At 31.4% G+C, this 14,015-nt stretch overlaps 2 protein-coding genes across 2 annotated transcripts; both read right to left on the reverse strand.

Moving 5' to 3' along the window:
• Positions 1-289: 289 nt before the first annotated feature.
• LOC114387721 (elongation factor 2) lies at positions 290-4,528 on the reverse strand. Its single transcript, XM_028347927.1, has 4 exons — positions 4,410-4,528; positions 3,449-3,485; positions 3,272-3,359; positions 290-2,964 (listed from the first exon to the last, which is right to left on the reverse strand). Exons 2-4 carry the CDS (start codon positions 3,449-3,451, stop codon positions 524-526), a joined length of 2,532 nt encoding a protein of 843 aa, XP_028203728.1. The 5' UTR covers positions 3,452-3,485; positions 4,410-4,528; the 3' UTR covers positions 290-523.
• A 4,434-nt stretch (positions 4,529-8,962) lies between these two features.
• On the reverse strand, positions 8,963-11,498 carry LOC114387041 (post-GPI attachment to proteins factor 3-like). The gene is made up of 5 exons (XM_028347140.1): positions 11,404-11,498; positions 11,038-11,299; positions 10,524-10,720; positions 9,587-9,774; positions 8,963-9,258 (listed from the first exon to the last, which is right to left on the reverse strand). The coding sequence occupies exons 1-5, from the start codon at positions 11,496-11,498 to the stop codon at positions 8,963-8,965; spliced, it is 1,038 nt and encodes a 345-aa protein (XP_028202941.1).
• Positions 11,499-14,015: the final 2,517 nt, after the last annotated feature.

A 14,015-nucleotide genomic window follows, 5' to 3' on the forward strand; every position in this document is an offset into this window, starting at 1 on the left:
AAGGCTTCATTCCCGAGTGAGAAGGAGCAAGCCCTATTAAGTGAAGGGCTCATATCTATGTCTATAAAGGGAATGTTTATCCTACCTACCTATTATAAGTTTCATTTTGGGTATTTAATGAGCAATATCATTACCATCTCCAATCTCTTTCTTTGTGCAGGATTTTATCTCAATCTCCATTCTCCACAAATCTCATCTCATATGACAAGGTTATCATCATTTGATTTGTCCTAGTATACCCAGTTCCCATTTGATCATGCACCACAAAATCAAAAGCACGACACAATTATTGAAAATACTACTATCTTATCTTTCAAGCAAAATTCCCAAATAGTTCGAACCAACACCGATGCAAAATCCTATGGATAAAAAATACACCGATGCAAGGACCAAATAACAGAAGTACAACATTCACGGACAAAACCACAAACAAAACTCGACAAAACTTAAATCTAAAGTAACATTGTTCATATGAGAAATAAATTCGGCTAAGTTCAAAAGTAAGTTAAATAGTTCAAACAATTTAAAGCTTGTCTTCAAACTCGGAGAGAGGAGTCATCTGTTCCTTCAAGCCCTTCCTCTTGCGGATGTCGGTGACAAGCTGTGCAGCTTGTGATCCAGTCTCCAATGGGTCAGAAGACATCATGTCCCAGTGATCAAAGACACATTGTGGGAAAGCCTGGCCTGATGTTGCAGCCCTCAATGTGCTCGAGAAACCAAAGGACTCAATGACAGGGAGGTATGCTTTGATGTTGTAAAGTGGGGTACCAGGCCTCTGCATTTCCTCGAACACATGTCCACGTTTCTGGTTAAGAACACTGTAGATTCCACCAAGAGCTTGCTCAGGAGCCTGGATTTCAACCAGGTAGACAGGCTCAAGAAGCCTGGGTTTGGCAGTAATCTGGGAAGCATAGAAGACTCTCCTGGCAGTAGGGATGATTTGACCACCTCCTCTGTGGATAGCATCAGCGTGCAGAACAACATCACATACTTCAAAGCAAATGGCTCTCATGTTTTCTTCGGCCAAAGCACCTTCTTTTGATGCCCACTGGAATCCAGCAACCACAGAATCCTTGATTTCATTCAAATACTGGACTCCCTTACACATATCAACCACCATGTTGGGTCCAAGGGTCTCAGGGCCAAAGCACCAGATTTTCTTGGCGAGATCCTTGTCCCAACCAAACTCTTCTGACAAGATCTTGGAGCGAATCTTGGGGTCATCCCTTGGTCCAATCTTGCCATCGTCAATGGCCTCGGCAAGACCTTCCTCCAATGGTCTTGCTTCCATGTACAGACGATTGTGCTTGTTGGGTGATTTGCTCATCACAGTGCGGCATGATCTCTCCAGGACAGTCTCCCTGAATGACACAACAGGGTCAGATTTAATGATCTCAGCTCCACCCATGAAATCATCCTGCAAGTCCTTCAAACAGATCTCAAGATGAAGCTCTCCTGCACCAGCAACAATGTGTTCACCAGACTCCTCAATGGTACAAACAACCATAGGATCTGACTTGGCCAACCGCTTAAGACCTTCAACAAGCTTGGGAAGATCTGATGCAACCTTACATTGAACAGCAACACGAACAACAGGTGAGACAGAAAACTTCATAGCTCGAATGGGATGGGCATCAACTTCCTTTTCATTAGTCAAAGTAGCATTCTTTGTTATGAACTGATCCAAACCAACCATAGCAACAGTGTTACCACAGGGGACATCTTCCACAGTTTCCTGTCTTTTTCCCATCCAAATGACAGTTCTTTGAACACTTTTAACATACAAATCCTTCTTCTCCCCAGGGACATAATTTGGTCCCATAATCCTCACCTTCAAACCAGTTGAAACTCTGCCAGAGAATACACGACCAAAAGCAAAAAATCTGCCCTTGTCAGATGCTGGAATCATCTTTGAGACATAGAGCATCAGAGGACCCTCAGGATCACAGTTTCTGATAGCCGAAGCATATTGATCATCAAGGGGACCCTCATACAAATTCTCCACACGATACTTCTGGGCTGTTGATGGAGAGGGTAGATGAAATATCATCATTTCCAGTAATGCACTACTTGCTGGAAGCCAGGTTTGCATGACACGCTTCATCAATGCTTTGCCCATTAGGTCCTTCTCCTCAGATTTCATGGTGACCCCAAGCTTTTGCAGCATAGGCCACAGCTTATCCTTCTGATCATTCATACAAGTGTTAATAATCTGCTTGATGGGCTCGTAACAGAACTGAACAAACCCACGCTTGCAGGTAGCAGAACCAGTATTCTTGCTGGACCATTTCTTTGTGGCTGGATCAAAGAAGTTTTCACCCCAGAGCCTTTCCATCATTTTTCCTTCATCAACTCCAAACTTAGATGCATACATCTTGGCAAAGTTAGTCAGGGTAAAAGCCCAGCCGTGCAAACCAGCAGAAAAAGCAACTGTTCCTTTCTCTGGATAGACCTGAACATCACCGAGAAGTGGATCTTCATATGTAGCCATGATCACATTAGCATTCTCAATAACTCTCTGGAATGTCTGGTAAGCCTCCTCTCCGTCAACCTGGAGTTCAAGGAAGCACCTGTCCATCTTATTGACAGTCAGAACAGGCCTAATCCTTTCTCCAAGGGCTTGTCGTAGAACAGTTTCGGTTTGGACACAAACTCCTTCCACACAATCAACCACAACAAGAGCTCCATCGGTAATACGAAGTGCAGCAGTAACCTCAGAAGAGAAGTCAACGTGCCCAGGGGAGTCAATGAGATTAATAAGATACTCATTCCCATTGCGCTCTCCCTTAAAACTCTTGAGAGCTTCATCAGTCATTTCATAGTAGAGTGAGATACCCGTAGACTTGATTGTAATACCACGCTCAGCTTCATCTGCACGGGTATCAGTCATACGGACATCACCTGCAACTTCTTGAGCAATAATACCAGCAGCAGCCACAAGAGAATCAGTCAGGGTTGATTTTCCTGCAATTCAAAAGCAAAGCAATAAATTGTCAGTATGCAAGCAAAGTGTAGGGATTATATATTTTGAAAAAACATTGCATTCTGATAAACAGCTAAAAATTTTGATCAAAAACCATTCTTGAGTAATATATACATATACAGTAGTTTTTGATACAAAAGGAACTTCTTAAAAGGCCTAACTTAAAAATTTATTTTCAAACAAACGCCAAAGCTACTTATCTTCATTCAAAACAGCCATGGGTAAAGGAACAAAATTGTAATATCAGGTACATCAAAGAGAAAGTAACCACTATCTGTTAATCCATACCGTGATCAACATGAGCAATGACAGACATATTACGGATATTATGCTTATAGTCCATAATGCGACGCAGCTCTTCAGCTGTGAACTTCACCTGCAAAAATAGAGAAATCTCAATTCAGAGCATGAACATTCAACCAAAGGAAATAAATAAAAATCATGTATCACTCTCCATCGACTTACCATTTTGACTAGTCTTTAGTTTCCACCAAAGTCAAAGCTGAAACATTAAAACACCAACGTTAGCTAAATAGCAAGGTATCATGCAGGCAACAAAAATATAGAAAAAGAAAAGGAGTTATTGAAGGAGAAAAGGGGATATAAAGGATTTGTTGTCATAACTCGGTCAAAAACAAATTAAAAATAAAAAAGGTAAAAAATATCACAAATTCAACATAGCCATAACATATAAACCATTCGTTTTAATATACACCTACAATTTTCTCTTGGAACAGTTATAATTCCTTCCTTTTTGCACCAAAGAAAATCCCTCAATTTTAAGTACCCAAATTAATTCAGGATAAAAAGTTTCGATTGTTTCAAAAAATCTTCAAACTTCTAAAAACAGTAGCAAACGGCTCAACTCAGAATGCAATTTGTTTAAAACCTTAAATTATCAGTTTCAAAATACGCCAATTACATCCAGCAGATTAACACAAAACAATAACACCCGTCTAAGTCTAAAACATCTCAACATGCATATGCGTCAGTGTGTGTGAACCAAGATCCATCTATCACATACAGACAGCAAACCAACCGAACAAAGACGAATTAAAAAAAATCAGTGTTCAGATTTTGATTACCTAATATCATGTTCAATCAATTCATATCATACCTCACTAAACAAATAAGAAATGCAGAACAATCGATTATTATTCTGAAAAAAAGTAAGCAAAAGTAAAACCACACCCAGACAACAAGCAAATGAACAAAACTACACCGAATTACCTATAAGTATTAAAAAAGAAAGGAGCAGAATCCAAAACACGAAGAAAAACACCGAAACGGAATCGGAATATTCGAGTAATGCACAGATCTGAAGCAAATAAACGGAAGCGAGAAAAACAAACGGTGCCGATCTGTTCGGAAACAAAGAAGCGAAGGAAAAGCGAATGAGAAAATTAGATGCAGTGAGGAACCAAACCTGAAAGAGCGAGAGAGAGAGAGCAAGCGGCGAAGAGAGTAGTGCTTCCGACTCTCGTGTGCGTATATAAAGTGGTGTGTGTGAGAGACGGTGAGAGAAAGGTAGTGATTTTTTAGGGTTGTATCCACCACGCAATGTAAACCCAATCCTAGAGTATGGGCCTTGGGCCTGGATCTCTCAAGCCCGATGCTATTCTTTCTCTCAAATTGTTATGAAGGATTATTCCCCTTTGGAAAAGCTTATGAAATGTTTATCGGGACTTATCTTAACAAAATAAATAAATGTTTTTTATATAAATGTTTGAAATAAATAGAAAATTATTAATTTTTAAGTAAAAAAAAATTAGATAAATTCCAATAATATGACTCATGTAATTTATTGGTTACTATTTTTTTTTGTCTGCATCTACATTGGGAACCGATTTTCATTCTTCAGCTTTTATTTTTGTTCTTGCCACCGAAAAATTTCATTCCCCTGGCTATTAAAAACCCTCGTCACTTTTTATGTTATTAATAGGTGAATGTTTTATTTTTAAATCATAGTTTTAAATATATATATATGGATTTGATTTTATGATATTTTTTTAGATTTATGATTCTCAATTTTTTTGTTATTACGAACAAAAAATAGATAAATGGTAATTAGTGATTTTTTATTTTTAATATTTTTGCAGCATATAATGTTATTTTTAATTTTGTTAATTACTTTTTAAAAATTTATTCTAATTTTAAACATATTTTGATTCTTATTCTTTTTTTTTAATTTATAAAATCAAACAAGGTATTATAAGTGCTTATGTGACAATGTACATCCAAATGCCATAAAATTGTATAAGTACTTTTTAACATGTATATACAAACACAAACACCTTAATGAATTTGAAGCACTTATAACATAAGCTCTTACATAATAAAAAATTATAGAATAAGGTCTTAATCAATTTATTTTTCCAAACGGACCCTTATTTGGGGTTAGGATATGATAGAAAGTGGGTTTTAGAGTATAGTTTTAAAAATTAAATCAATCACTTATCCAATTATGGTACTAGATCAATGGTTGAATTGGTGGATTATTAATTGATTCACATGATTTTGTCTTTATATAATAAAATTTGAAAAAAAAATCATATTAATATTATTATTTATTTTATGTTATTATATGTTATTCTTTAAAAAAATTTATTATATTTCTATTACTATTATTATTAGTTTATTGTATTTATTATTGTTGTTTTTATTTATTTTATTATATTATGCATTTGAATTATTTTTTGGTGTTCGACGGTTCGTTTGGGTCTGAAAAGCTCCACTGCAACAACCCATTAGTTATGTATCAAAATGAATATTTTAATAGATAAATGACTAAATTAAATTTTAGTAAAAATTTTATCCTAATTTAGCCTATACACTACATGACATAAATGTTTGTTTGATATAATTAAAATTCATAATAAATAGATATCATTGAATATATAAACTTGTTCCTGTTTTGATTTTATGTAAATAATTAAGTTTAAAAGTTATGTATGAAATATATGTAGTCTGAACCTGTTGACTCTGTGTTTAACGGATCAAACAATGACAAACATATTCTAAAGTCTTCAATATTTATGATTAAGTTAAAGCATTGTGTTTTATGATCCTCTTGGAAGGAAACGTATGAATTTTTTTCATAGGACTTGTCGAAGAGTAAAGTGCAAGACAGAAGTCAGCAAATAAAGCTATTTATTCCATCCCAAAGATAGAGTTAGAGTACTTCATAGTACAAAAGTTGATTTGATCTCTAGCATTGGATTTGGAGTGCCTTTTTAAGGAAAATAAACAAAGTGATTTATCAATCTTATCTGACAAATTGGTAACAGGCATTAAATATTGTAATAATCAAATAAAAGAAGAAGCTCATTTTAGAGTCAATAATAACTTTTCCAACAAGTCTATAAATACCAAAAGTTTTAAAATGTTAAAGTTATGAATTCTTAACAAACAATTCTCTTTTAAGCATTGAAACTCTTGTAATTAATTTTTTAAGTTTGTAAAAAGCTCTCAAAACATCTTATGTATCCTGAGAAAAAAAGATTGTGAGCTAAACTTGTACATTCATTATAAGATAATGGCTTAGTTTACATGCCTCCTACCTTAAACAAATATATTAATTTGTGTAAAGCTGGAAGTGGGTTGGTAGGAAATAATACTTTGGTTATTAGGTTGGAGAGGCTAGTGTAAACATTACTTGGGAAAAGCTAAAGGTAGCTTATAAAAACAATACTTGTATAGATAGTAGAAACTTGATGGGTTATAAAAAACTAAATGTAATCTCAGTTAAAGAGACCACCCAATATAAAATATCAGTGCTTTTATGCTCTTTACACTATCTATTTTTGTTTGACCCTAATTGTGAATCTTGCTTTCAAAAATGTTTTTTTTTAATAAATCTTTGTTTTGAAACAAACATATGTTGTTTTTTTTAAACCTTCTTTTTGAAAACTTATATTAGACGAAAGAGTGTCTTACAAAAAGGATTGCAATTTTGTTATAAATCATAATTCAATTCCCTTCTGATAATTTTTGTCTTTAAAGTATATTATAGATTTATAATAAATAATTTAAATTGTGATATATGTTTATTTTTAACAATTTATAATTTCTTTTATAAGAAATTATTGGAGTTAATTTAGTGATAGAGACAAAAAAAATAGTTTGAAAGACAAGGTGGACAATAAGAATATTGAGTATATAAATAAATGTAAAAGAATGATAGTTTAAGATAGTTGAAATAATTTTTTTTGGATTGTTGCATAGGTCGTATATGAAATAAACATCCAAAAAAGAGAACATAGATTATTGAAAATGCTTAATTAAAAGTGTGGAGAGAATAAAAGATTCACTCTTTATATAAGTTGTATATATTTTAATTTATAACATGAGTATATTAGGTTTCTCTTCTTTTGTTTTGATCATTTTGTAAAATTTAAGGTTAGTTATAACAAAAACATAGTACAAAAAATAAGTAAGAGGAAAGAAAAATATTTCCTATACTTTTATAATAACCTTTTTATTGTACATCAGTTACTATTTAGAAAATTTGTAATATAGTTGTAACATTCTAGACACATTTGAGGGGAAAAAACATGTTTAAAGGAAACAATAAGAAAAAAAAAAGTATACATAATTGTTGAAAATTCCTCCATAGTTAAAGTTAGTTCACATTCAAGTAAATATGCAAATTCAAAGACATAGGAAATTGAGAAGTACATTCATAGACATGCATAAGAAATTGTAGAATATTTTCCAAAGGCTTGAAATTGGTTTCTTTGACCTAAAGACTTATACACTCCACTTAAAAAAGTAAAGATTAGAGCTATAAAGAACTTTGTGAATGTAACTCATTTATTGACATTCACCACTCACTCTTGAATGGAGCCGCACCCCTCTCCTATAAATAGGGAGGCTTGTGAAGAGTTAGAACATCCCACCAAAGCAAGAGTGATAGTGAGAAAGAGAGTTCTAATTTCCATTACACTTAGTGAGGTAGAGAGAAATTGTAAATCATCCTTATTAAGTGAGGTTGAGAGATATTCTCTTATATTGAGAGAATCATTGTAACCCTACTTTTAATAGTGAAGATATTTAATGATTTGGTCTCGTGATTTTTACCTTTTACACTTAAAAAGATTTTCATGTTAAAAATTCTTCGTGTCATTCTTCTATTTTCTATTCTCATTTTTTCGTTTTCACTAAATGCTTATTTTGAGTTTAAAGGATGTTTCCCAACAATAATCCTTTATCCAAGCACATAATATACAAAATTGACCAATAAAAATTTGGTTTTATATACATTAGTTAAGTTGAGAAGAAAGACAAGAATACGGAGGAAAATCTTGAAATAATATTTTGCATTATTTGTAACAACTCATTGTTGCTATCTGACACCTTAAGTTGAAGGAGTAGGCTCCTCTAAAGAGTATATTGCACTTTAGAAGGTAAAATGCACATATATATCTCATCCTTTTATGTAATGAATGGTCCAGATTATTAATGTCATCTAAAATTATCATGTGAGTTTTATTTTTAATACAATCCAAGGTATTGAAAGTTCCTCTAAGCCAACTATAATAAGTTTAGGACATCTAAGGAAATTTAGATTTTTTTCAAGTTTTTCCAACTATAAAATTTTTCTCAAAATCACACTTTTTGAAACTACATTAAAATATTATAATTTTAATAAACAGTTATGGAATAAAATAATTTTTTTTGCAAGGACCTAATTATAATGAAATCTTTCAGTTTTCTTGACTTTTTCTTACCTTCATTGTGTTTTCTTACACTATTAATACATAATGCAGTCTTATTTTCAATAGAATTGTCTATTGAAACTTATTCAGAAAATTCACATAAAATTTAATTATCTCATCAAAGACTGGAAAAATCATGGTGTTACATTATTAAAGAAGATATTATATAAGGTATATTTTATCGTTTTTCCCAGCTATGAATACAAAACTAGGCAATGGGAATGTAAATAAAAAGAAATAAGAACTTCCAAATATACAAAAGCTACTTAGATTTCATAGGATTCTTTAAACGATTAGATGTTAGAAATGCAGCATCATCCCTAATGAAACTCCACCAAAGGTAGGTAAGTGGAATAGTAATGGCATTCCTAAGAGCTTGTGCATCTAGAAGTCCTTTGTATGGAGGGAAATCATATGTCTTTAGAGACATTGCAAGGCCACTAATAAAAACAACAAACCGAAGCTTCCACCGTGAGGGATGGTGACTAACACCACTCCAAATTGCCCATGTTGCAAGTTGTGCTATAGTCATTAGTACACAAACTTTCATATTCCATTCTGCAAAGTTAGAAAAAGAATTCCAAGAAAATAATTTGAAAGTGGAAAAAAATGAGTGGTATGGATAAGATTAAAAAAATTGGTAAAATAATAAGAAAAAGCACATTAACTTCTATATCTCAGTAAACACATAAAAAAGAGTAGACACAAAATATCTAAGAATCTTGTCATTACTTTTGCAATGGAACTATGAGTCACAAATGTGGATGAAATATATAATTAAGAAGATTCTTCTGAAAGAAAAATAAAGTAAACATGAGACTTTCATGCAATTTTTGTCTTGAGAAGTAATTAGCTAGTAATATAAAGTTTACTTGACAAGACTCACCATGGTCTAGTTTAAAGGAGTTGAGGTACATTATATGAGTGATCACAAAAGATATCAATGGAGCAGGAATCATAACTCTAGTAGCTTCATCTTTTACATTGAAGCTTCGTAATATAGCCATAATGAAGGAATACCCAAGGAGGGCTACTGTAGAAAAGTTGTCAAGTCTCTCTATTAACTCACAATATCTGCATTCATTGTAAGAAATTTTTTAAGAAACATGTTACTAAATTAAATAGATAATAAGATAGGTTATTCATTTTTCTTTTAACTAGTTTGGTGGGATTATATAGGGAATGTAGTCTTTAAAGAACAATAGAAGCATCAACATATAAGTTAGAATACCATTAGCATTAGCTATAACTAAATCAACTATTTATATGGGATTTGTTAATAATGGATTCTCATTTGCTATCTAAAAAAGTATGTTAATAAATTATAACTTTTTGTTAAAATATTATTAAAGATGTAAGTTACTGACTAATCATTCTAAAAAATAAGTGAAGTTATATTAGCAAACCTCTTCTTACACACACATATTGTAATTTTGGTGCAAACACAAAGATAATGTTTTGTAGACTAAGCTGAAAGTTTCATTTAAGATTTAAAGAGCAATGTTAAGAGTATAATGCATGTACTAGAAATTAACACAATAAATATGAAATTTGTTAAAATTTTATATAACTAAGATTGAATTAGAGATATATATATAGATAATATGATAATGTGACCATAAGATTTAGACTCCCAAAGAAGAACAAGGAAGTTTTACTATCAACTAACAAAAATATTATTGGGCCTTGTAAAAATTCCATCATTTTTAATGACAAATAACAAGGTATATAGGACATTCTTATAATACCCAATATAGAACGACATTGCATATTTTGAAATTAGTATAATTAAAATACTGAAATTATCTGCATAAATGACTTACCGACTATGAAAAATAGTGCTCCAAAACCAGGAGTTCAATGACAAAAGTCCATATACATGCCACAAACTAGCATATTCATAGTAAGGCCTTTTACTTGCCTTTAGAGGAAGTTTATTGTATAAAAGAGTGAAAAAGGACATCCAACCATGAAAATGCAATGCAAGATTAAGGGCAGAGAAAGCCATAGAAGCAGGTTCCTGAATAAATGGAAGACATATTAGATCTCCAGACAAAAATTTTATGTCTTGAGGAGTGTTAATGTTAGTAATACGTTTTCTATTACACTTTTTCATATATTTTTTCTTATAAGTTAAAATTTATTAAAAGTTATAAAATCACGAGTGAGATTTATTATATAAGCAGTGTTACTTGCAAAATTTTGTAGATTTTAATGACCTTTATCCAATAATTAAAAAAAGTGTATAAAAAAATATGTTACTAACATTTATCTTTGATATATTTGGAAATCAATTCAAAATGGAAAATATATTAAATGATTTATTTAATAACAAACCTGTATCCCATAGGTACGCTTAAATGGCCATTTACTATGGTATTTTTCTGGACCTTTATTAAGTAACTCCCTTTCTTTCTCTCTATCAAACATGCAATAGTATTGACAATCATTTTGGCAATCTCCTTTTTTCCAATGTACATAAAGTGGCTCTAACATGCCCCATGGATGATGAATTGTGACTTCATCTGAAGAGAATTTACAATTTGGAAAGCATCTATCCTTAAAGCATCCCGTTTCCTCACATTGTTTTACACAACTCCTAAATCCAGAGCAAAACAATAACGAAAAATTCTCACAATTTACTTTTGGATAAAATGTATTCCAAATGAAAATAATGATTAAAAAAAGAATAAAGTTATGTACCTGTAATGTGGATCAACATCACCAGCACTTGCATTTAATATCACAATAAACGATGAAAACACCAAAATGAAAGCAATAGTATATGAATTTAACATCTGACCACAAAAGATTAGGAACTTTAAGGTTAATAACTTTTTGTATTCAAATAGATCATAAATTGAATAATGATTCCAAAAGCCTTAACAAAAGAATTGAACAAACTATTATGTTCTATCTAACAGAACACATTTCAGAAATATAATATGAAACAGTATTCATATAGTAATCTTAAATCTAATTAAGCTCTTTTCACCAACATAACTTTTTATGTAAAAATACTGTTTCTCTTTTCCTTCAAAATTATAATTTGAAAGAAATATCAAATGGAAGAATCAAATGTAGCAAAACACAATTTACCTTTGTGGTAGTGAGAGAGAAGAGAATGGAACACGATAATAAGTTTGAAAAGAGACAAACACATGGAAGCAAATGTAGCAATAGAGAGAGAGAGAGAGAAGAGGGAGACATTTTACCTTTGTGGTAGTGAGCACTGTATAAACAAAAATCTAGTACAAAAATTTAGAGTGTTAGAAGGATTCAAGAAATGACGAAAACAAAGGAAAATATAGAGGTAATGAGTTATCTCATTTTCCATTTTATCAAGACCAAGTCATATGAAAGGATCCAAGCCATTCATGATTTTTAAAAGCAAATAAATGGTTAACTACTCCCTAAAAGTATGTGACACCATTTTCTTATTTTTTTTTAATTTTTTTTAAATTTTGTTTTATTTTTCCCTTGACAAATGTTTACTTATTCCTACAAGTTCCGTTTTTAAAATTTTATTTAGTTGTTTTGAATTATTATTTTTATTTACAATTTTATAAAAATTGGATTATATTGGTAATTGAACCACGTATGAAAAATATATGTGAATGCGTGTATGTTTAACTATATGAGAAATATATGATTTACTCATTGGATAAAGTTTCAAATGGTAAAGAAAATTCATGTGTAAGGTAATTTCTCGAGAAGGAAATTCAGAAAGTGGCATTTATGAAATTTCAGTGACACAAAACCAAAGAGGTTTGGCTTTCGTAGAATTGAGTTCATCTTTATTTATTTTTTATCATGCCTTGGTGTCATCAAGTACTTTTAAATCTCCATATATATGTATTATACTCTTTTGGTGCCATTTAATACTACTTATATATATATATATATATATATATATATATATATATATATATATATATATATATATATATATATATATATATATATATATATATAACGTATAGGGTTTGGTGGTAAAATTATGCTATTGATTGATGCTACTTATTTATCTCATTATGTAATATTGTTACTTATATCAACTTAGTATTTTATATTATCATTTGATTAAAGAATATTAAAATATAATAAAGTTATCATTATTTTCATCACTTGCTATCATGTAATTTATGGGCGAAGTGATTTAAGCTTTCATAAAAGCTTAAATCATAATATTGTTTACTCAATGTGAAACACAATATTCTTATTCTTAATAATTCACACATAATTCATTGATTATCTTATTTGTTTTAAAATGCTTTTAAAAACATACAGACACACACTACATATTATAGGAAATAAAGTTTGAAGATGAAGAGCAAGAATGAAGAATAATGACAGGATGAAAAGTGAGAATGAAGAATAATTTTTATAAAAGTTATCATTGAAGAAACTTGAGCGCTCTAAAATTAATTCTTGATATTTAATTACAATTTGGTAAACCTTTCACTTGACATTAAAAACATAGTATCATGTGAGGAAGAATGAGGGGTGTGGATGCTTAAGGAATCAAGTATCTATGAAGCACGAACACTCCAGTCCCTTGTCATGTCCAGTGTCCGACACGCGTCCGTGTTAGTGTCCGACACCGACACGACACCCGTATTACGTTCTATATTTTGGACATTACAGGTGTCCACGTGTCCGTATCCGTGTCGTGTCCGGTGTCCGTGTCGGTGTTGGTGCTTCATAGGTTCAGATTAAGTTAATATTTAATGAAAATATAATTTGAGTATCATGTTTTTGAGATGTGTATATATTATATCCATGTTGAATATATTGTTGATGATGTTATGATGGTGTGATTTTGAATCAAATTATAAAAAATATATTATATCAAATATTTTTTTATTTATTTAAATCATTGTATTTTTGTTAAAGAGCCTAACTTAGTTAAATAAAGTGTGTGGATTATTATATATCTCTCACAATATCTTTAATTTTTATGTATAAAAAAAACATTATATTTTCATTCATGTTTTATTAATAAAAACAAAATTTCATGCACTACACGAGCGAATAGCTAGTCCAAAACACGCAGAAAACATCAAACAGAAACAGAATATTCGGATATTCCACTTAAACACTGAAAACGAACCCGAAAGGTGTGAGAGAGAGACCCAACAAAGAGAGTTGTGCTGCCTTCTCTAAAGTGGCAAGTGGGTATACCTCATATGGGTTTGGATCTTTCACTTCTGTACTTGGCTGATACTTTTGTTGGAATCTTTCTGCCTTCTGACTTGCACTAGTAGTAACTATTTGAGGACATAGATTAGAATTTCAATGATATTATTTGTACA

This window comes from Glycine soja, chromosome 15 (genome assembly GCF_004193775.1).
Source record: "Glycine soja cultivar W05 chromosome 15, ASM419377v2, whole genome shotgun sequence".
Taxonomy (NCBI): domain Eukaryota; kingdom Viridiplantae; phylum Streptophyta; class Magnoliopsida; order Fabales; family Fabaceae; genus Glycine; species Glycine soja.